Here is a 22,500-nt window from a genome sequence, read left to right on the forward strand (position 1 = left end):
CCTTTTGACTTCTCTTCCTTGTTTCCTTATTGTTGTGTAGAAATTACAAAAGATAAGCAAGACACACATAACAACAAAAACAAAAAACAAAACCAAAAACAAAAACCGACAACAACAACAACTACATCAACATCAACAACAACAACAACAACAACAACAACTTGTGTCATTCCTTTGAACTTATGCCACCTTGATTTGGAAGTAAAAATGAACGCTTTCTCAACTGAGTTCCTTTTTTCTTTGGGGGGGGGGGGGGGGGGGTGGATTTGGTCTGATGATAATTTTATGTTGTACGTCTGTCTACTAGTACTATAAAAACCATTTTATCGACGCACCCGTGAATGTTTCGTTTTGTCTATGATGTCACAAACTTTTCTTAATTTTTGTTTTTAATTATGTGAAGGAATGAATTAGTGAAGATTTGGTTTTGTGTATAATTAAACATCCAATACGCTTTTCTTTCTGGAGTAATTGTTTTGCACTCTTACCCAGCCGGTCCAACAGCTGTTGATAAAAATTATATTGGTTTCCAGAACATTCTGTAAAAGGGCTCAGTCCAACTTTCCTGCCTTACAATCATGTTGGTTTTTTTTTTCTCCAGCGTACGAGTTGTGGTTCAAGCAAATACTGTTTGAGATTGACTCCGTCCGAAACTTGTTCAGCCAGCCGGTGAGTCTTTTTTCTTAATAGCCTCTAATAATTATAAATAATGGTGTATGTTTTTTAAAGAATCATGCGTTATCAATTATTCGTTTTGTCTCTGGATGTGCACTTGAGAGATTTTGTGAGTGTGTGTGTGTGTGTGTGTGTGTGTGTGTGTGTGTGTGTGTGTGTGTGTGTGTGTGTGTGTGTGTTATTTTTCGTGTTTGTGTGTGCGTGTGTGTGTGCGTGCGAACGTGTGTGTGTGTGTGTGTGTGCGTACGTGTGTTTGTGTGTGTGTGTGAGTGAGTGTGTGTGTGTGTGTGTGTGTGTGTGTGTGTGTGTGTGTGTGTGTGTGTTTACATTAGTCATCAGCCTTTAATTATCAGATTTGTCTTCATAGGTTTTGATTCAACATATTATGTATCTTATTGAAGTGTTTTCTCTTGAGTATTGATTGACTTTTGTCGGGTTTTGACACAGATCCTGGACGAGAGCAAAATGCTGCAGATTCTGAACCAACTGAACCGCGTTGTGCTTATTCTGAAGGTACGGTAAGAGACAAATTCCGGAAATACCTCTGTCGGGTAGAATTGAGTTCCTTTAAGGCGAGGCAAGCTGACCTTGATACAGCTCCAGATAGAATTGCCAAATGAAAAACACGAAATATTGAAATGTTTCAAAAGCAGTTGAACCGCTTTGTGGTTATTCTTAGGTACAGAACAGTAATTAAGTCTATTTGAACTTTTCCGCTCTCTCAAAAGTAAAAAGACATTGATGCGGTAGTTATAAGTATGTTTGAACTGTTCCACTCTTTCAACATTAAAAAGACATTATTGATGCGTGTGTGTTTCATCCGTGACATACAAACTATAAACAAAATGTGACCCTCCACCACGGAATAAGTCGCATGTCATCTTTGCATGATTTTCATATTTTTAAATTTTCATAAAGAGTGTTTTATGCTCTATCCAGTGGTAAAAACCGTTTTAGAAAAGAGCGAACATTTTTCGAGTTATAAGCCTGTGACTAAGGTGACCCTCACACTTTTACCACAGTCCCCCCGGACTTATATTATAAGCCTAGCGCAGAACCGCGCGAGGTGACATGCGACTCATTTCGTGGTGGAGGGTCACAAATGTCGAGAAACAAAAAAAGAGAAGGCCGTATTTTGTCTATTTAGATATTTGTGACCCTCCACCACGGAATGAGTCGCATCTCACCTTTTCGTGATTTTTACATTTTTAAAGAAATTTTGAAGCTCGATCCAGTGGTGAAAATCGTTTTAGAAAAGAGCGAAAACTTGTTGAGTTATAAGCCTGTGACTAAGGTGATCCTCGCACTGATACCTTACACCCCCCCGGACGTATATAAGGCCTAGCGCAGAACCCTACGATGTGACATGCGACTCATCTGTGGTGGAGGGTCACATTTAGGAAAAAACAGTTACATGCCAAAATATTGATTTAAACTTACCTAACCTGGTTACTGGTGTGTTTTCTTTTTATTTAAATGAGTGTTTGTTTCTAATCTTTTTGCAGCTTCTTGTGGACCAGTTTCACATTCTTGAAACAATGACCCCTTTGGACTTCATGGAGTTCAGGTAAACTGCTATGTTATTCTTAAGTAGCTCTGTTCTTACTTTGTGAGAGCGGTATATATGGGGTTGAGGAGAGGGCGGGGAATGGATGGAGGGGGAGGGGGAGGGGGGCAGGTTGCTGGGAAGGTGAATGTTAGAGGTCTAATAATATATATATCGGTTGTGTCATGATTTTGATCTGTTATTTACGACCCGAATAGTTCGTTTATTCTATATATTTAGGCTTTTTTTTTTATTGTTCTACCAAAATGACTAAGGCTATGTAAGTTATTGTGGTCAGAAAGAACGAATTTTCCATTTTGAGATGTGTAGAGATTTATTCAAAAATGTTTTTGACAGCAATTGCGAATTTTTAGTTCAAACGGTTTTGATTCGCTTTGGTCAAAATTGCAACAGGTCAAGCCGAATTATAAACATTTGTGTGATGTTGTTGTTTTTATTTCCTGCAGAGTGTACCTGTCATCGGCTTCTGGCTTCCAAAGTCTACAATTTCGGCTGATGGAAAACAAACTGGGTGTCAAAGAGGTATGGACCAGAGAGAGAGAGAGAGAGAGAGACACTGACACTGACACTGACACTGACACTGACACAGATGGGCCTACAGCCCCTTTCAATGGGGGGGGGGGGGGGTACACATGAGAGAGAGAGAGAGAGAGAGAGAGAGAGAGAGAGCGAGAGAGATCAAATCAAATCATATCAAATCAATTAAATTACATATTCTTACCGCAATTCTCTTAAATGCATTGACTTCAATCTCACATGCTAGATGTCGAAACACTACTCAAATTACCTGCCCTTGAAAGGGCGGCAACCAAGCTAAAAACAGACGCCATAGCCGTTGCTATGCCCTGAACCCACTTGGTTACCCATAACACCCCGCGCACCACGTTAGCGCCGGCATCCGGAATAATCATTCTCGACTTTCGATGACACACGTAGGGTGTGCGGAATTCGACTGCTCACTTGGCTTTCCCTAGCCCTCGTCTTTGTGACTATACGGGCTTGAGGGGGCCTTTACCTGTTCGTCTTTCTTTTGGTGAGACCTGTCCTTTTTACATTTAGTCAAGTTTTGACTAAATGTTTTAACATAGAGGGGGGAATCGAGACGAGGGTCATGGTGTATGTGTGTGTGTGTGTGTCTGTGTGTGTGTGTGTGTAGAGCGATTCAGACTAAACTACGGGACCGATCTTTATGAAATTTGACATGAGAGTTCCTGGGAATGATATCCCCGGACGTTTTTTTCTTTTTTTCGATAAATGTCTTTGATGACGTCATATCCGGCTTTTTGTAAAAGTTGAGGCGGCACTGTCACACCCTCATTTTTCAATCAAATTGATTGAAATTTTGGCCAAGCAATCTTCGACAAAGGCCGGACTTCGGAATTGCATTTCAGTTTGGTGGCTTAAAAATTAATTAATGACTTTGGTCATTAAAAATCTGAAAATTGTAAAAAAACAAACAATTTTTTTATAAAACGATCCAAATTTACGTTCATCTTATTCTTCATCATTTTCTGATTCCAAAAACATATAAATATGTTATATTTGGATTAAAAACAAGCTCTGAAAATTAAAGATATAAAAATTATGATCAAAATTAAATTTCCGAAATCGATTTAAAAACACTTTCATCTTATTCCTTGTCGGTTCCTGATTCCAAAAACATATAGATATGATATGTTTGGATTAAAAACACGCTCAGAAAGTTAAAACGAAGAGAGGTACAGTAAAGCGTGCTATGAAGCACAGCGCAACCGCTACCGCGCCAAACAGGCTCGTCACTTTCACTGCCTTTTGCACTAGCGGCGGACTACTTTCAGTTTCATTCTGTGAGTTCCACAGCTTGACTAAATGTAGTGATTTCGCCTTACGCGACTTGTTACATGACTAAATGTTTTAACGTAGAGGGGGAATCGAGACGAGGGTGTGGTGTATGTGTGTGTGTGTAGAGCGATTCAGAGAAAACTACTGGACCGATCTTCATGAAACTTGACATGAGAGATCCGGAGTATGGTATCTCCAGACGTTTTATTCATTTTTTTGATAGATGTCTTTGATGACGTCATATCCGGCTTTTCGTGAAAGTTGAGGCGGCACTGTCACGCTCTCATTTTTCAACCAAATTGGTTGAAATTTTGGTCAAGTAATCTTCGATGAAGCCCGGACTTTGGTATTGCATTTCAGCTTGAAGACTTAAAACTTAATTAATGAGTTTGCTCATTAAAGTTGTCATTAAAATCGATTTTTCGCAAACAGATTTAAAATTGATTGCATCGTATTCTTCATCACATTCTGAATCTAAACATATCTACATACTAGAGGAATACCCGGCTTCGCCGGGGTGAATCGCGAGACAGAGACAGACAGCGTGGCGGTTCATCACAATCACCTCTGCAGGCGAAGTCCTGTCAAACGGGATTGAGAATTTTAGAGCTTATAATTATTTCTTAGCCCTATAATTATTATCTGTTGTGGCTTCTCAAATGCCTGAACATACAGACAGACAAAAGCCGCTAGACCCCATCACAAACAGAACTCTACAATCCACAGGTTTTTGCCCACACACACACACACAAACACACACACAGAGAAGCCGTATATATATATATGTATATCTATATCTATAAATATATAGAGATAGGTGAGAGTGTATTTTTCGCGTGGCTATAAATTGATTCGACCTTTTCACTTTGACAGTAAGAACAACTTACGGGTGCAAGGGAAGCGTTCTGGACAGCGCAGTGACATTCTAAAAATAGTTACTCAGAAACGGGAATTTGAGGTGAACGGCGCGAGACAGAGACAGACAGCGTGGCGGTTCATCACAATCACCTTTGAAGGCGAAGTCCTGTCAAACGGGATTGAGAATTTTAGAGCTTATTTCTTAGCCCTATATTATCTGCTGTGGCTTCTCACATGCCAGAACATACAGACAGACAATAGCCGCTAGATCACATCACAAACAGAACTATACAATACACAGGTTTTTGCCCACACACACACACAAACACACACACACACAGAGAAGCCGTATATATAGGCAGGGATTTAATGGACCAGCAAATTAGATGGACCAGCAGCAAAAAAGATAGACCAGCAGCAAAAAAGATGGGTTTCAACAGCAAATTAGCTGCGATAAATATTTTGGGAAGATTCCGACGATCACGGATTGTTGTCTTTCGTGGAGTACTTCAAGGGGTCATGAATCGACCGCAATGACACCTGGTACGAAGGCTACGCCCCGGGAATTCCTTTCACAAACAATGGACTGGAGGCAATAAACCAGACCATCAAACGTCAGAACACATTTCGTGAGAGACTTGACTTGTCCAGATTCCTAACCCTTGTTGAAAGAGATATTGTCCTGAACTGGTCCAGAGAGAGAGAAAACGCTCAGCCTGATCATATCCCAGTGGCCCAAGAACCAGACAGAACCTTGCCCGGCTGGACGGCTGCCTATCAGTGGGCATCTTCAAACGCAAAGTCCATCAAGAGGAACCAGAAAGTGTTCGTGGCCTCGGAGTCGCTTCAGAACATGGACCTGAAGACAGCTGTCAGGATTCAGCAAGACCAGTTCCAGAGAGCCTCTTGGGAATCGTTTGACCAGTACAAGGAGAGCCGGAACTCGGTTTGGAGTCTGACCGTGGAGGACAACAGAATTGACTGCAATTGCCCTGTCTACATGAAGTCCAACATATGTAAACACCCACTTGGCATGGAAATCCGGCTGTCCATTTCTGAACCACCAGCGCAGGCAAAGACCGTCCCCCTGGGAGAGAAGCGAAAGAGGGGACGACCTATTTCTGCCCCATTTTTACTGTTGAAGAAATCTGCTTGGCTGTTCAATTAATCCATTCTGCTGTTGAATTCATCCAATTTGCTGCTTCTCATTCGCTGCTCACTCCCTCCTATTTGCTGCTGAAACCATCTATTTTGCTGGTAAACAAATTTTATGCGGTATATATATATGCATATCTGTATCTATAAATATATAGAGATAGGTGAGAGTGTATTTTTCGCGTGGCTATAAATTGATTCGACCTTTTCACTTTGACAGTAAGAACAACTTACGGGTGCAAGGGAAGCGTTGTGGACAGCGCAGTGGACAGCGCAGTGACATTCTAAAAATAGTAATAGTAAGTTACAAACGGGAAAGCCACACGAAGGAAGGGAGATAAACGCCAAACACTGGAGAAGATAAGGAAGAGTTACTTATAATGGTGAAATGAACACAAAAACCCAAATCAGTTCAGCGCTGCGCGCTGAGAGCACGTGTTGAAATATCTCATCGATGATTTTGTGTCCGGGGTGTAGCTGAATACGGTGTCCAAATTTGAAAAAGATCCACCGAGAACTTTGGCGTTGTGATGTGGTGTAGCGGCTATGGTGTGTCGGTATGGGGGCCCGGGTAGCTGAGGTGGAACCAAAATAGCTGAGGTGGAACCAAAATCGGTTCAGCGCTGCGCGCTGAGAGCACGTGTTGAAATATCTCATCGATGAGTTTGTGTCCGGGGTCTCTCTGAATAAGCCCACCAAATTTGAAGCAGATCCATCGAGAACTTTGGCCGTGCATCGCGCACAGACAGACACACAGACACACAGACACACAGACACTAGTCGTATATATATACATATGTCATGTTAACTCTTAAAATGTGATCACAATGAACGAAAATAGATTAATTAATCTTACGATTAGAATTTAAGAAATCGATCCAAAAATGTTTTCATCTTATTCTTTATCATTTCCTGATTCCAAAAACATATAGATATGATAGGTTGTATTTAAAACAAGCTCAGAAAGTTAACAAGAATACAGAAAAGCGCGTTTTCCTGCTTAGCACAATACGCTTCCGCGCTAATCTGGCGTGTCAATATCACTACGTTTTGCACGTGGAAGGTGAGCGATTTCCTTCACGCCGGGATTGACGAAGCTGTACTGTCTTGGTGAAAAAATACAGTGCGTTCAGTTTCATCCCGTGAGTTCGACAGCTTGACTAAATGTAGTAATTTCGCCTTACGCGACTTGTTATTGAATTGATTTGTTGTGGTTAGCTGCTTGTTTACAGCCGCTTCAGAAATTTATTTTCTGGGGTGACTACGGGTTTCGGCCATTTTTTTTCTCCAAGATGGCCGATAGCAAGCAGTAACTTAGTGCGGGGCGGGAAGTGAATAGGCTCAGCTGCTAGCCCTATTTAGAAACCTCTGTGCGGGTCGTTGACCCTTTGACGGTAGTGCTTCTTTTGTAGAAGCTATTCGGGCGGATAAGGTTTCGTTTTTTCTCTCCAGCCCGCATCTCCTCTCAAGGAGAACCAGTCAGTGTCCTCCATTTTCGGGGGGACTTAACGATGAAATATGTGTTTTTATTTCTCAGCTGTTGCAGGCACGATCGGCGGTTCCCGCCCTCTATGGCGGGGTACTCAGCTTCGCACCGTCGTCTGGTGCAAATGGCCAGTTCGGTTCATTCCTTGTTTGGCCTCTGGTGGCACTGGGTTGTTCACGAGCACCCTCTCCTTTCAGGAGGGGGGAGGGGGGCTGCTCCCTACCTGCCTCTGACCACTCTGATTACCTCTGGTATTTCTCAGTGCGTTGGGGGACCGGGGGGGGGGGGGTGTTCCTGCTTTGCACCGTGGTCTGGTGCAAATGGCCAATTCGGTTCAGCACTTTCTGCCTCTGGTAGTACTGGGTTGTTCGCGAGCACTCTCTCCGTAGGGAGAGGGGGCCGCTTCCCGCCTGTCTCTGTCCGCTCACCTTGCTTTTGGCACAGCTGAGTCGGGCATGCAGCCCCCTTACCGTTCGGAAGGGGGAGAGGGGAGGCAAGGTGAGTCACAGCCTGGGCTTGTTCCCACTCTGCCTCAATGGGGGCAGGGGGCTGGGTCAGCTTACTACCCTTTTCCGCCCTCCGGGTGGGATCGGGTAGGGGCTGTGTCAGCTTTCCACCCTTTCCCGCCCTCCGGGTGGGATCGGGTGGGGGGGGTGTCGGCGGCCCACCCTTTCCCGCCCTCTGGGCAGGATTGGGTGGGGGCCGTGACAGCGACCCATCCTTCCCCGCCCTCTGGGCAGGATCGGGTGGGCTCTGTTGGACTGTCTTCTCAGTCTGGGCCGCTATTGTCCTCGCCTGACAATCGCCCCCCCCCCCCCTCCCTCCTCGGGTTGGGTGAGCGGTGGGGCTAAGGGACTACAGCCACAGAGATATAGAATAGAGCCACCAAGCGCTATGCTGGCAGCGGAAACGATTGAAGCAACGACCAGCTGCCTGGCCGCCATTTCGCTGTGCCCATCCCACAGCCTGGCCAGTGTATATTCCAGTGGTTTTGTGGCACTCTGGGCATCTTTGTTGGTTGATAAGAATCAGCTGGAATTATGTTTTTGTGTAATGAAGAAACTAATGAAAAAAATAAAACAACCGTCTGGGGATATCATACCCAGGAACTCTCATGAAAAATTTCATAAAGATCGGTCCAGGAGTTTACTCTGAATCGCTCTACACACACACACACACGTACACACACACACACACACACACACACACACACACACACACACACACACACACACACACACACATACACCACGACCCTCGTCTCGATTCCCCCCTCTATGTTTTGACTAAATGTAAAAACACACACACACAAAAACAACAGCAGCAGCAGCAACAACAGCAACACCGTGTACACAAACTGTCGGTCCAGATAGCCTGAATGTCTTTTGCAGCTTGTTTTGTGGTGGTAATAAAAAGAACAAGAAAGGCAAGTTGTTGGAACGTTTAATTATTGACAAAAACGAAACAAAACGTTCACAAATATATCGACCCAGCGGTCTTTGTTTGTTTGTTTGTTTAACGCCCAGCCGGCCACGAAGGGCCATAATTATCAGGGTGGTGCTGCTTTGACATATAACGTGCGCTACACGCAAGACAGAAGTCGCAGCACAGGCTTCATGTCTCACCCAGTCACATTATTCTGACACCGGACCAACCAGTCCCTAGCACTAACCCCATAATGCCAGACCCCAGCCGGAGCAGCCACCAGATTGCCAATTTTAAAGTCTTAGGTATGACCCGGCCGGTGTTCGAACCCACGACCTCCCGATCACGGGGCGGACGCCTTACCACCCAGCGGTCTCGTAAGTGCACAGACAAACACTAATTAGACAACACTTATCAGCGGCTTGCAGTGAAGACACAAACGAATGAAGCAATGATTTTTGGATTTTTGTAATGGTAAGTAAAGATCTCTTTTGTTTGTAACGCTGACTGTTGTACCCAGGAGTCCCGTGTGAAGTACAACCAGCAGCACTACCTCAATGTCTTCAACGACCCGGAGTCCATTCAACAGCTCAAGGACTCGCTGGAACAGCCCTCCCTGTTCGCCCTTGTCGATGTAGGTATTTGAGCTGAATTGAGTTTGTTTGTTTGTTTTTGTTAATGAATAAATGATTAGTTAATCCGAAAAAACAAATCAGCGAATACGTGAATGAATAAATCAATAGAAAAATGAACGAATGAATGAATGAATGTATGAATGAATGAATGAATAAATAAATAGATACATAAATAATCAATTAATTAAATGAATGAAAGTATGAATGAATGAATGAATCAATCAATCAATCAATTGATCAATCAATCAATACAACAACAACAACAACAACAAAAATAAAAAAATAAAAACATGAATACATAAATTCATAATTAAAGGAACTGATTTAATTTAATTCAATTATGAAAAGTTTTAGGCTTAATTAATGTATACAAGACCACTCAAATCAATGCGTATGTGTTTTTTTTCTTTCAGAAATGGCTGGAACGTACCCCAGGTCTGAGCGAGAAGACTTTCAGGTTCTGGGAGATCTACCGTCACAGTGTCACCCGCTGGCTCGAGGACGCCTTCTTTCAGCCTGCTCAGGTACAGTTTAAACGACTACCAATCAATCAAGAAATACATCGATAAAGGAATGAATAATGACACGTTTGACTGCTCTAGTGCGTATCAGATACGTATTTACACAACACCCAAGGGAGACAACAGCTGTACATCGCTCTTTGACTAGAACAACATGGATTATATCCCCTCCCCCTTTTATAGACCATTTTCTCATATTTTTGGCGGTTTGTGTATGACAACATGACTATAATTATTCTGTTGCTGAAGTACAATCAATATTGCGGTGTTTTTTTTATTGATTGAAAGACATTTTGACTTGCATTCTTGTTGGTCATTCTGACGTATTTTAGACGATAAGTATCTGTAGTTGATGATCAGTTAGGTATGCTTAACAGAATAAGCCGATCTTATATTGTGCTATTGTTTATCGTTATTAAAGGTATACTATTGATCTGAGGTTCTTTTTTTCTCTTTTTTTTTTTTTTTTTTTTTGGGGGGGGGGGAGAATCTGGGGAATCCACTGTACCTTAATCTAGAAAATAACTCAGCGGAAGTTACACAATCCAACCATCACGAGGAATGCTCTTTCAGCTCACAGCCTTCGTTTTGCGTTTTTGTTGCAGCTGATTGCATTTACAGTTCAAAAATCCTCCTATGGTAGTAAAACAAACCCAAAACTACCCAACGACGACATCTGTGAAGCTCGACAGTTTCTTGTTCACGCGAGTGCATAAATTAACCTAGTTATTACGTGGTGTTTGGTTGGAGTTCGATTCAACTGAGTGATTCCGGCCTCCATTTTGTTTTACACAAACTCATGATGACGTCTGACATAGTTTGCTAGTGACGTGTCTTTTTGTGCATGATGTGGTGATCTACCTGATCTAAATTTAGATCCAAAAATAGGCCAAGACCAGCCGGGTCCGAGTACGAAATTAATTCGTAACAAAATCGCAGTTCTTGACTCTTTGGGTGCAAGTCAATGAAACTTGGTAGTTCTTCTAACGGATAGCTGCCTGGGGTATGACTAAAAGCCCCAGGGGCTCCGTGCACCTGGATTTGACAAGTTCAGTACCTTTAACCTTTGAATAACAACTACTTACTTTTGCAAAATGAAGGCAGTCCTCCGTCGCGGTATCATTACTTGTAACGCGGAATATTAATGTATAACTTTGGAATCGATCTCAAGGTCTTTTTATTTTGGTATTATTACCTCTGTAATGCTTTATATTTCAGCGTGAAACTGACGAAAAGTTAAAGGAGACGTTGATGGCTGACTACCTGAAGCAGAAGGTGAGCCCACGTTTATCAGTTCTTTACTTTATTTCCAGTTCAGCGTTAAACATATAGTATCAATGATTGGCTTATTTTTTAGTTCTTTCTAAACAAGTTTGTGACATGAGCAAAAGAGCTTTCTCTGTGTGTGTTAATTAGTGTGTTAGTTAATGTGTTAGTTAGTTAGTTAGTTAGTGTGTGTGTGTGTGTGTGTGCGTGCGCGTGCGTGTGAGTGTGCATGTTTGTGTGTGTGTGTGTGTCTGTGTGTCTGTGTGTCCATGTGTCTGTGTCTGTGAGTCTGTCTGTCCGTCTTAATATGTCTGTCTGTCGTCTGTGTGTAACTATGTGCTGGTTGTAGGAACAGTAGCTGGCAATGAAGGACAGGAAAGAAGAAAGTTATTGCATTCTGAGTCACCGAGACTCTCATAAGGTTGTTCATCGTATTTTACAGGACAGCTTCGAGAGCATTTTTGACGTGAGCAAGTACAATGCGCAAGTTCAAAGAGGTGAGATATGTCATCACACGCACACTCCAGCGATACTAATGTATGGCATCTCTGCATACACCCCATATATTGTCATAGATATTTACTCCACGAATAATTTAGACGCCAGTCTGTTCACACACGCACACACGCCCAGTTAAATACAGTTACTCACGGTCTCAGCACACACGCCCAGTTAAATACAGTTACTCACGGTCTCAGCACACACGCCCAGTTAAATACAGTTACTCACGGTCTCAGCACACATGCAAACGCACGCACTCAGCCACGCACGCACGCATCAAACACATACACACTCGCGCACACGCATAGTTTAACGCCGAGGTACCCCCCCCCCCCCCCCCAGAGGTTACCCCTCCCTCCTTTATACACACAGACAAAACACGGGTGACACACGCAGACACACACACACGTGCTCGCGAACACACACGCACGCACGCACGCACCCACCATATACACATAGATTAACGCCGAGATATCCCCCAGGAGTACCTCCTCCCACCCTTATACACACACACACACACACATACACACACACACACACAAGTTCAAAGAGGTGAGATATGTCATCACACGCACACTCCAGCGATACTAATGTATGGCATCTCTGCATACACCCCATATATTGTCATAGATATTTACTCCACGAATAATTTAGACGCCAGTCTGCTCACACACGTACACACGCCCAGTTAAATACAGTTACTCACGGTCCCAGCACACATGCAAACGCACGCACTCAACCACGCACGCACGCATCAAACACATACGCACTCGCGCACACGCATAGTTTAACGCCGAGGTACCCCCCCCCCCCCCCAGAGGTTACCCCCCTCCCTCCTTTATACACACAGACAAAACACGGGTGACACACGCAGACACACACACACGTGCTCGCGAACACACACGCACGCACGCACGCACGCACCCACCATAATTATACACATAGATTAACGCCGAGATATCCCCCAGGAGTACCTCCTCCCACCCTTATACACACACACACACACACACACACACACACATACACACACACACACACACACACACACACATACACATACACACACACACACACACACACACACACACACACATACACATACACACATATATATCACCGCCCCTCCCTCATCCCCGGAGCCCCCCACCTCCCTCCCGCCAAACACACACACACACACACACACACACATCACCGCCACCCCCCCTCCCCCAACTCACACACTCTCTATCAGACGAACAAAGCACCAAGAAACTAAATGCTCATCTTCTTCCCACTATTTCAGGAGAGAGAAGACTGAGCCACCGCGGCTTCCAGGGCGCCATGCTGATCTCGCTGTATCGGGACGAGCCGCGCTTCAACCAGCCCTTCCAGATGCTGACCCTCCTCATGGACATCGACTCGCTCATGACCAAGTGGAGATGTGAGTGCACAACGGGCTAGGGCCGGTATGCAAGTGTGGAGGTTTGAGACTTTTGATCGGGATATACAGTAACTGTTAGGGCTCCCCAAAGTGCGCGTCCCTGAATCCTATACGCACTAGAAGCCGAAAACACGTACTAGAAATTTATGGAGGGGTCGGGACGCACTTTACTTTAAAAAAGCGGGTCCTGGGCCACACGAAATTTCCTTTATCGTCCGCACCGAAGATACTTGTTCAGAGTGCAATCGTCAGCTTTTGTACACAGTACACTATGCGCGACCACAATGTTTTATAAGTACACCGGAATATTTCGGCTTTTGGACCCTTGGGACCCTCTAAAAATTGAAAGTGGGGGTCACGGGACTCTCCAAGAGGGACGTCCTTGGGGAGCCCTGACTGTACCCTCAGTGCAGTCTCACAAAAGTCTCTAACATTGACCCCTGCAAACCGGGCCAGTCTACTTTTATCTGAAAGTCGATTGTATGTCTTCGGTATCGTATGTTATTGCTTGTGTTTAAATGTAGGCAGCGGTGAATACGTTAAGTTACTGACAAACATGATTGAGCATTTGATCTTTCTTGAACAGAAATATAGTATGGTTAATTAAGGAGAGTGTGAAACTTGTGCGAATTGATAAAAGCAAGGAGAAAAGTGACTTTCTGAAAAGGTAAAACATGTTTGGGTATTTACAATTGGCTAGGCAGGTTTAACATTTTCATGTAAACTGCGTAGTGCCAAGGTTTTTTAAAAATATCGTGAGGTAGAACCCGTACGGAAAGGGGATAATGTCGGCTGGATTAATAATGCCACTTCTCATTTGAGCAAATACTATTTTATAACAAGCAATATGTAGCTTTGTTTCCACTCCGTACGAAACTATTGCTCTATGTTTCACAGACAATCACGTGATGCTGGTTCAGCGCATGATCGGAAGTAAGGTCGGCACTGGCGGCTCTTCCGGTTACCAGTACCTGCGTTCAACAATCAGGTAAGATCTTAGAAAAGGGGAATGGTGTAAAGGATGATCGTCTGTTGCAATGCATTAAATATGTCTGTCTGAAATATGTTGATATCAGCCAGTAGAGATCATTTACCGTGTGAACTTACATTGCGCTTTGATACAATTCACACATCTCTCAACTACTATTCCTTCCATTGACTATTTTTTGTTTGTTTGTTTGCTTAACGCCCAGCCGACCACGAAGGGCCATATCAGGGCGGTGCTTCTTTGACATATAACGTGCGCCACACACAAGACAGAAGTCGCAGCACAGGCTTCATGTCTCACCCAGTCACATTATTCTGACACCGGACCAACCAATCCTAGCACTAACCCCATAATGCCAGACGCCAGGCGGAGCAGCCACTAGATTACCAATTTTAAAGTCTTAGGTATGACCCGGCCGGGGTTCGAACTCACGACCTCCCGCTCACTGGGCGGACGCCTTATCACTAGGCCAACCGTGCCGGTCCATTGACTATTGGACGTGTCAAAATGTTGCATTACTGTGTAGGTTCAACCATCCACAGAAAGGTCGACTTGACTTCCTTGTTGGGGTCTGTCGAATGAAGATACCCAAGAATCGATCCGACTAAAACAGTATTTTTAAATTAAACAAATGAATCCCCAAAAAATCAGAAAAGTCCAAATTCAGCTACTTTGTAAGGACAGAAATAGTCACCTTGCAAGCTGAGGTAATTTGGTTTGCAATTATTGAGCAGCTTGAGGGGGTTTATTCTTTTAGCAGCAGGTGGCAACCATATCGGAGATCGAAAACGGTAGGAAGAGAACTAGCAATCTGACAGATCAACAGCGTAAGTTAAAGGGCATGCAATATCCGCGTTAAGCCCCGTTTGAGCTTCGTCGTCACACTAAATGAATCTCAACACTTTCACTCGTTTTTAAGTATGTGACTTCACTTGCAAGTGGCCATATCTAGAATATGCCAAGGCAAAATCCGCCGCATACAGGTTGTGTTTAATTGCACGTACTATATCATACCATACACTTACCTAGCCAGTGGTGATATGGTCGGTCGCACCCGTGATCTAAAAAAAAAACCACACCTACAAAAACACACCTGTTGCACCAGATTTTGTTTTATGCTTGATAAACAAAGGGAAGTAAGCACTCTATAAACTTACGACATGTGTAATAGAGTTAGAGCTATTCGGAATCATGCTCCTGGCACCTGAGAGATGGTATAACAAGCATTGACATGAACAAGCGATTTTCATCCTCAAAGCATCTTTGTTTTTACAATTAACCAAACGGAAGTAAGCGCTCTAAATGCATACATTTATATCTCTCAAATGTATGTTTTGTTCTTCAAAATTGAGGCTGAAAGTCGCTTATTCATTTCTATGCTTGTTATTCTCTCAGGTGCCAGGAGAATAGTTCCGTATAACTCTCGCTTACTCCATTACACATGTCGTATACATTTAATGCGCGTACTTCCTTTTGGTTATTTGATCTCCAAACAGCGCTCTGACTCATTTCGTTTATTTTCATTTTTACATTCAGTCAAGTTTAGACTAAATGGTTTAACATAGTGTTTGCATGGTTTTATGTCTTTTTCTTTCTTGTAGATATATAGTTGTTTGTCTTTGTTTCACCTAATAAGACATTGTCGTGACGTCACACACACACACACACACACACGCACGACTTCCTGTTGTCGACCATGCTGCACGCCATGTGGTATCTGTCATTTGTTTATCATCGAATAAACACAACCTTCCCACTACAGGTCAGCGTTGACATTAGAATTATTGCATATTCTTCATTTCTGTTCGTGACAGCGATCGCTACAAGGTGTATCTAGACCTGTTCAACCTCTCCACCTACCTCATCCCCCGAGCCTACATCGCTCCAATGACCGAGCGCATGAAGCGTCGCCTGTCTCTGCTCAACACTGACCAGCTCCTCAAGGACCACCACGAGCATGAGCACGAGCATGACACGGAGCAAGTCAGGGTCACTCTCAACGGCGTTGCCCTTGACGACGGCGTGAACGGTGATGATGTGAACGGTGATGATATGAACGGTGATGGTGATGAGGTTGCTAAGGTTGTGACTTTTTCTTTGTAGTTGATTCTGGCTGTGTTGTTGTTGTTGTTGTTGTTGTTGTTGTTGTTGTTGTTGTTGTTGTTGTTTTTTTCTTCTGTTTTTGTGTACTGTGCAGAGGGGTTTATGAGAAAGAAAATGTAAATGTTTGAATAGGTGTATTGTGTAATTGTGTATATGTGGGATGAAGGTGGTGGGTGTGTGTGTGTGTGTGTGTGTGTGTGTGTGTGTGTGTGTGTGTGTGTGTGTGTGTGTGTGTGTGTGTGTGTTGTGTGAAAATTAGGTAACAGTTTGTCACGTTATGTTAAACTCGCACTGCCTTTTCATATATGTGAATTCAATTATAAGAATGATTGTATGTAACAAACATAGAAATGACCTTGAAAACATGGTAAATATTTCAGGAGAATGAACGTGTTAATGAACACGAAATCTTTTGTGTGTGACGTACCAGTGTTGTCTTTTTGTTAAGATAAAATTACAGTATTTGTTAGATACGGAAATTGCGAAATGACGTTAAGAGTGTGTGCAGTTTTCTCCATCGTTAGTTTATTTATTTGGAGTGGGGTTTTCGTGATTAACACTACAACATAAGTGTGGAACTGTACATATAGCACTGTACAAACGGCAGAAATTAACATGTAAAGCGCGGAGAGCACAGTTGTGGTTCGCGCTATATACGCTTTCCATAATAATACGCTTTCCATAATAATAATAATGAAATGTGTTTGAAATAAAACCATAATTAACGAACCTTTGATCTTCTCTGTGCATTAAGTTGATTATACGTGGAAAAGGGGCACGAGAGATATGACAAAAAATGTCACTATTAAAAAGAAGATACAAATGATTCTGCGATGTGAAAGTATGCACGGGACATGGTTTCCAGGCCGTACTGTTGGCGTGGATGTCTATGCATTTACACGTTTTGTTGTTGGATGTTTTTTTGTGCACTATATAAAAAGACGCTTACAAACATAGAGCAGTATTGTCACTGAGGTATGAACGTTTACTTGGTTTATTTGTGTTGTTTCTTGGGATCAGAAGAATGAGGACCATCATCCACACAACCCTTATCTTTTATAGCTGTTAACTTCATGGCTTCGCTGGTGTATTCCAGAAAATAAAAATGTGTTTTCCTTTATTGTTGACGCATTTGAGATTTTATTTCTGATATTTTGCGTTGGAGGAATGGTATGTACATCTCCCTCTCTGTCCGTCTAGCTCTTTGTCTCTCTCCATGTCTCTCTTTCTCTATCTTTTTACCTGGACAAGATTAAATCCCATGATACTGTGTCTATTTATTCTTTTACATCCCACGAACTTTGCACTTTAGATACGTTTGGATAAATTATACCGGATATTGTGTCCATTTTGGTATTCTTACTTTTGTATGACAATCTGCTCGCGATATCCTGGGTTTCTTAGGTTGCATGTGTTGTTTGATAATTATTAATCATAGTTACCACTGTATGTATTTCACCTCCTCGATAGTGTTCAGGTGTCGGAACTCTTCATGCTTAAGGCGTTTAAATTGTGTGCATTCATATTGTCTTTCGTTAAAAAGAGACAAGTAAAGTACCATTCTTTGGACAGCATTCACAACTTTAAACTGTAATTTCTTCCAGTTGTTCTGTTAATGTAGACACATTTCGGCATGCTAGATTTGATTTACGGCGAGGTGCGGCAACGAAATCAATGATCTGTGGTCCAACTCGGACATATATACTTCTTTACAATGTTGGACACTTGAGGAGAGCGTGCACCTTCCGATTGCATATTTGTGACCCTCCACCACGGAATGAGGCGCATGTCACCTTTGCATGATGTTCATATTTTTACATGTTCCTAAAGAGTTGTTTATGCTCTATCTGGTGGTGAAAACCGTTTTAGAGTTATAAGCCTGTGACTGAGGTGACCCTCACACTGTTACCAGACACTCCCCGGACTTAACATTAAGCCTTGCGCAGAACCGCGCGAGGTGACATGCGACTTATTTCGTGGTTGAGGGTCACATTTTATGTAAGAGAGAATAACAAAACTTTATATCCATTTTAGTGCACTCGCTTTTTGCAATGAGTGATCTTTTGCTATGTCCGTTATCAAAACCGTGTTTTCCGTCATTATGTTTCATCTTTCGAGATATGTTACCGTTAGGCCTACTTCTACTTTAACGAACCTTTGAATATTAAGTTATGAACCCCTTCGGTACTTAAAGGACAACAGAAAATCCAAATATTTTAATATTTCAAACACCTGTGCATTCATATGAACTTGTCAATGGAGGAAAGACCTTCCCCTACCAAAACGATAACTTGTGGGCACAATCCCTTAGTAATGATTTGCAGGCAAACGTATTCTGTGCTTTCATGTCTATTGTCATTGTTGGAACTAACGTAACTGTTCCTAAAGCATCATGGATGAGCAAAGTATATACTGGTTTCGCTGGCAACAAAACTAAAACATTTGATTACTCCGAAAATGTTGGACTATAATGCTTCTGGATGTGCCCTTAGACCACGACTTCAATGTATGTATTTGAATCATACGGCTACTGGTTACTGGAGCTTTGCCCTCAGCATTAAAAGAAAATAAATAGCACAAGAAAAACAACTGCAGAAAAACGCGTGTCAAGTTCTAACCAAAAATGTCTGGTTGACCCTCTACGGACGAAACTAATCTACATGATGTAACAGTTATAGTTGCTCTGTGGTGTTTTTTTTTACTCAAGTCAGAAGTCAGGTCCAACTCGGGTTGTTGTATAAATGAAATCAGGTTGCGGTCAATCAAATTGTTTAATGTGTGTATTTGGAAATAAAAGTTATTTTGAAAAAGATAACAATAAAAATGTGATTTTGATTTTGATAAATAATCTTGTGTGCAAGCGAGTCTCTTTCCCTTTATATATGCCTCTCTCCCTGCATCTCTCTCTCTGTCTCTCTATCTATCCTGTATCCTGTCTTACTTGCCTGTCCTACGTACCTGCCTGTGTGTTTGTCTGTCTGTCTCTCTCTCTCGATCTCACTCTCTCTCGCTCTGTTTACCATTATTCTCCGTACAAGTTAAAAGAACAGATTGGAAGATGAGGCTGAGCCTAAAACCTGTAGGCTTCTGTACTAAAGTTCTGAATTCTCTGTCTGTAAGGATACTGTACTTTTTGGCGCAAAAGCCTGGGCAATTCTGTGATATGGCTGACATGATTGTTATCACAGAAAGAACTTTCAAGTTAACCCGACCATCATGCTTTCTAGCAACAAGAACACATAATGCACGAGCTGTCTTCGCATAACTGCTGTTTGATTCTGGTGACACATCGAGAATGGGCGATCCCAACACATTCAATTCAAAACGCACACACGGAAGCACGCACGCAAGCATGCATGCACGCACACACACACGCACGCTCGCACATACTCACGAACTGACCAACTGTTTCATTGACACTATTTCTCATAGATACGGGGGAAAAGAAAATGACATCGCAACACTCTTCATCCAATGCAGGCTTTATTTGACGCATGCATGTTTGCAATCAATCCTAACTTCCAAAGACAAAAAGATCTGCTGACTATAATCAAAAATGCACCTCCATCATTAAGGATACATTCCATGTTGTGTAAACGACAATGTACAAGCCACAAAAGACCTGTCCAGACTTATGAGTTAAAATTATCAGTTCACAATCATGGACATATACCGCCCATCTACCTGGCTGCTTCTAATGTTGAGTGGGAATTTACAGGTGCCAACGACGAAATCAAGACAGCAAACATTAATTTTTCACTTTGCACAGAATGCAGCCGGCCTGTTGATGTGTATGTGTGTGTCTAAGTAGACGAATCCACTGCAAAGCATTGACGCAGCTGTGTTGGTGTTACAGTATGGCTTACACAAGAAGGTAGGTATACTCACATTTAAAAACTTTTGTTTTTATTCGCCGGGACTTTCCCAACAAGCGGCTAATACATTCGATCAAGCTAAGTTCTTGTTACTTGTTTGTCTGTGCACTTTAAATACCATTGGGTCGATATATTTGTGCATGTAACGTATTGTTTTGTCAATAACAAACGTTCCAACACGCTGCTTTTCTTGTTGTTTGATCCTCACATTCATTCAAAATGCGATTCATATCCACTTACGAGCTGTCATATCAGCACTTAACGTGATTACTACGAAGAACTCAATGATAGTAGCTCATTATAAATTCTGCAAAGCACATACCACGGACTTTACCTAGTTCTATATATGACTTTTTGTAATTTAGTCTGTCAGTGTTATAGTATGCGTCTAGTTTTGTTTGCCGTGTGGGTTGGCGCTTTGCAATATATCGTACTCATCATCGCTGAATTAACCAAATAGCGTTGCTGAAGTAAAATATCATAGCCTTTTTAACCTGTAATTGTTTGGTTTACATTTCTTGCTGTAGACAATTAGTGGCAAATGTATCAATCATTATTGTTTTAGAAACAGATATTATAATCTACAGTTATGACTGCAGGAACTGTATATACCTTTTAATTAGCAGTCTATTGGCTAAATTCTGGCAGCATGCAAATTTACACTGACAATCTTGACTGTTTTCATCGATATCATTGTGTTCTTAATGATTTTGACTTTTGGCGCTGGTAAGCCTAAATACTATGAATCAGCAATATTATACAAGTTCCACATAAACATGTCCGTGTTAAGCTGGGAAGTGCGAGTTCCGGGAAAGTTTTATTTCTGTCCGCTTGAAAGAGCCATGCATGGTCCTGCTTCAGCAACCGGTGTTCTACTCCTCACTGTCAACGGTTTGCAGCTGTGGACGAATAGTGGAAGAATGAAAAAGAAAGACAGAAAAGATAGTTAGTGGAACATTTAAATATATGTATATATATATTTAAATATATTTAAATATTAAATAATATTGTTTTGGGTGGTTCTTTTTAGTCTTTTTCTTTTTCTTGTACTTCTTTATCTTTGTGATAACATTTAAATATACGTATACAGAACGTTTTTGTGGGGTATATTAATTTTCTCAACAATACAACAACAACAACAAAGTCAAAAACATACTACTAACAAACGAACATACACAAACTAACAAATGGGCGACGGTTGACGGAAAAACAATTTAAAAACACAATTAGTGAACCAGTATTGAAGAGGAAAACAAACCCACCTTCATCAAAGACAACCCACGGCGAACTTCTAACGCACATTCTTCATTAAAGTATAACTGTTACAGGGGAAAGAGAAGGACGCGTTTTACACCAACATTAATGGAGGTTGCGAGAAGAACGGCCGAATACTCAGTACGAAAACGAGACAAGCATGACGTCAATTCTTCACGTCTCAAAAGGCCGACGTAACATCCTGTTTAGTGATACCAGTTCGTTCCCCGGGACACGTTGAGGTTAGAACGAGCGGGTGTTACACTCGCCGTCTAAGACGATACAAATACACCATCTACTACTCAAGGTTGTTTGTTTCATCTCATCACAGCGGGCCCTCTAGGTGCATGGGGATTAGGAATATGATTAGCATATATAGCAATTACAACAACAACAAAGGCATAGAGTGAGGGTTCTTTGCAGTTTACAAATCCTAATCTGTGATATTCGTAATGTGATTGCTATGCTGTGAAACCCAACTCCTGTGATATGAGAGGGTAAATTTACATAGTGCAATATTACATTTGATTGTCACAGTCTTAAAGACGTTCGACCTTATTTGGATTTTATCTGTACATTTATTAAATTTAAAGATGACACGGACAGCACTTTAGGTCAGTGTTATATGAAATATGATAGGCGTGCTTGTTATTACATACGTGAACCTGTTTTATGTTTTATGTGTGTTGCCCCATACAATTGTTGTTATAATCGTTTACAGGCAGACAGGGTGTGCCGAAGAAAATTTTCCATGTTTATGTAATATTGTAATGGACAATAAAGTGCTGTTATTGTTATTGTAATTGTAAAAGCATGCAATTATCTAACCATCAAACAGAATCTCAAGAAATATATTGCAAAGTCAAATTACCCACCTATACACACAAATATGGCATAAGGATAACAGAGATATCTGGTTTCTGGTACTGAGCATTTGTTTGTGATCCACG

General features: G+C 42.1%; 2 protein-coding genes across 3 annotated transcripts in view; one reads left to right on the forward strand and one right to left on the reverse strand.

Moving 5' to 3' along the window:
- The window catches only part of LOC138969174 (tryptophan 2,3-dioxygenase-like), a 22,927-nt gene extending 5,924 nt beyond the window's left edge, over positions 1-17,003 (forward strand). For both annotated transcript variants that reach the window (XM_070341902.1, XM_070341903.1), the window contains exons 4-14: positions 602-669; positions 1,123-1,188; positions 2,181-2,242; positions 2,689-2,764; positions 9,508-9,621; positions 10,036-10,146; positions 11,362-11,418; positions 11,852-11,906; positions 13,193-13,330; positions 14,228-14,318; positions 16,133-17,003. In XM_070341902.1, coding sequence (XP_070198003.1) covers positions 602-669; positions 1,123-1,188; positions 2,181-2,242; positions 2,689-2,764; positions 9,508-9,621; positions 10,036-10,146; positions 11,362-11,418; positions 11,852-11,906; positions 13,193-13,330; positions 14,228-14,318; positions 16,133-16,421 — 1,127 coding nt within the window. In that variant the 3' untranslated portion in view covers positions 16,422-17,003. The remainder of the gene's footprint in view (positions 1-601; positions 670-1,122; positions 1,189-2,180; positions 2,243-2,688; positions 2,765-9,507; positions 9,622-10,035; positions 10,147-11,361; positions 11,419-11,851; positions 11,907-13,192; positions 13,331-14,227; positions 14,319-16,132) is intronic.
- Positions 17,004-19,891: 2,888 nt separating this feature from the next.
- LOC138969177 (uncharacterized) overlaps positions 19,892-22,500 on the reverse strand; it is a 7,572-nt gene continuing 4,963 nt past the window's right edge. Inside the window, exon 6 of the mRNA XM_070341906.1 lies at positions 19,892-21,195. Coding sequence (XP_070198007.1) covers positions 21,169-21,195 — 27 coding nt within the window. The 3' untranslated portion in view covers positions 19,892-21,168. The remainder of the gene's footprint in view (positions 21,196-22,500) is intronic.

This window comes from Littorina saxatilis, linkage group LG6, assembly GCF_037325665.1.
Source record: "Littorina saxatilis isolate snail1 linkage group LG6, US_GU_Lsax_2.0, whole genome shotgun sequence".
NCBI lineage: Eukaryota > Metazoa > Mollusca > Gastropoda > Littorinimorpha > Littorinidae > Littorina > Littorina saxatilis.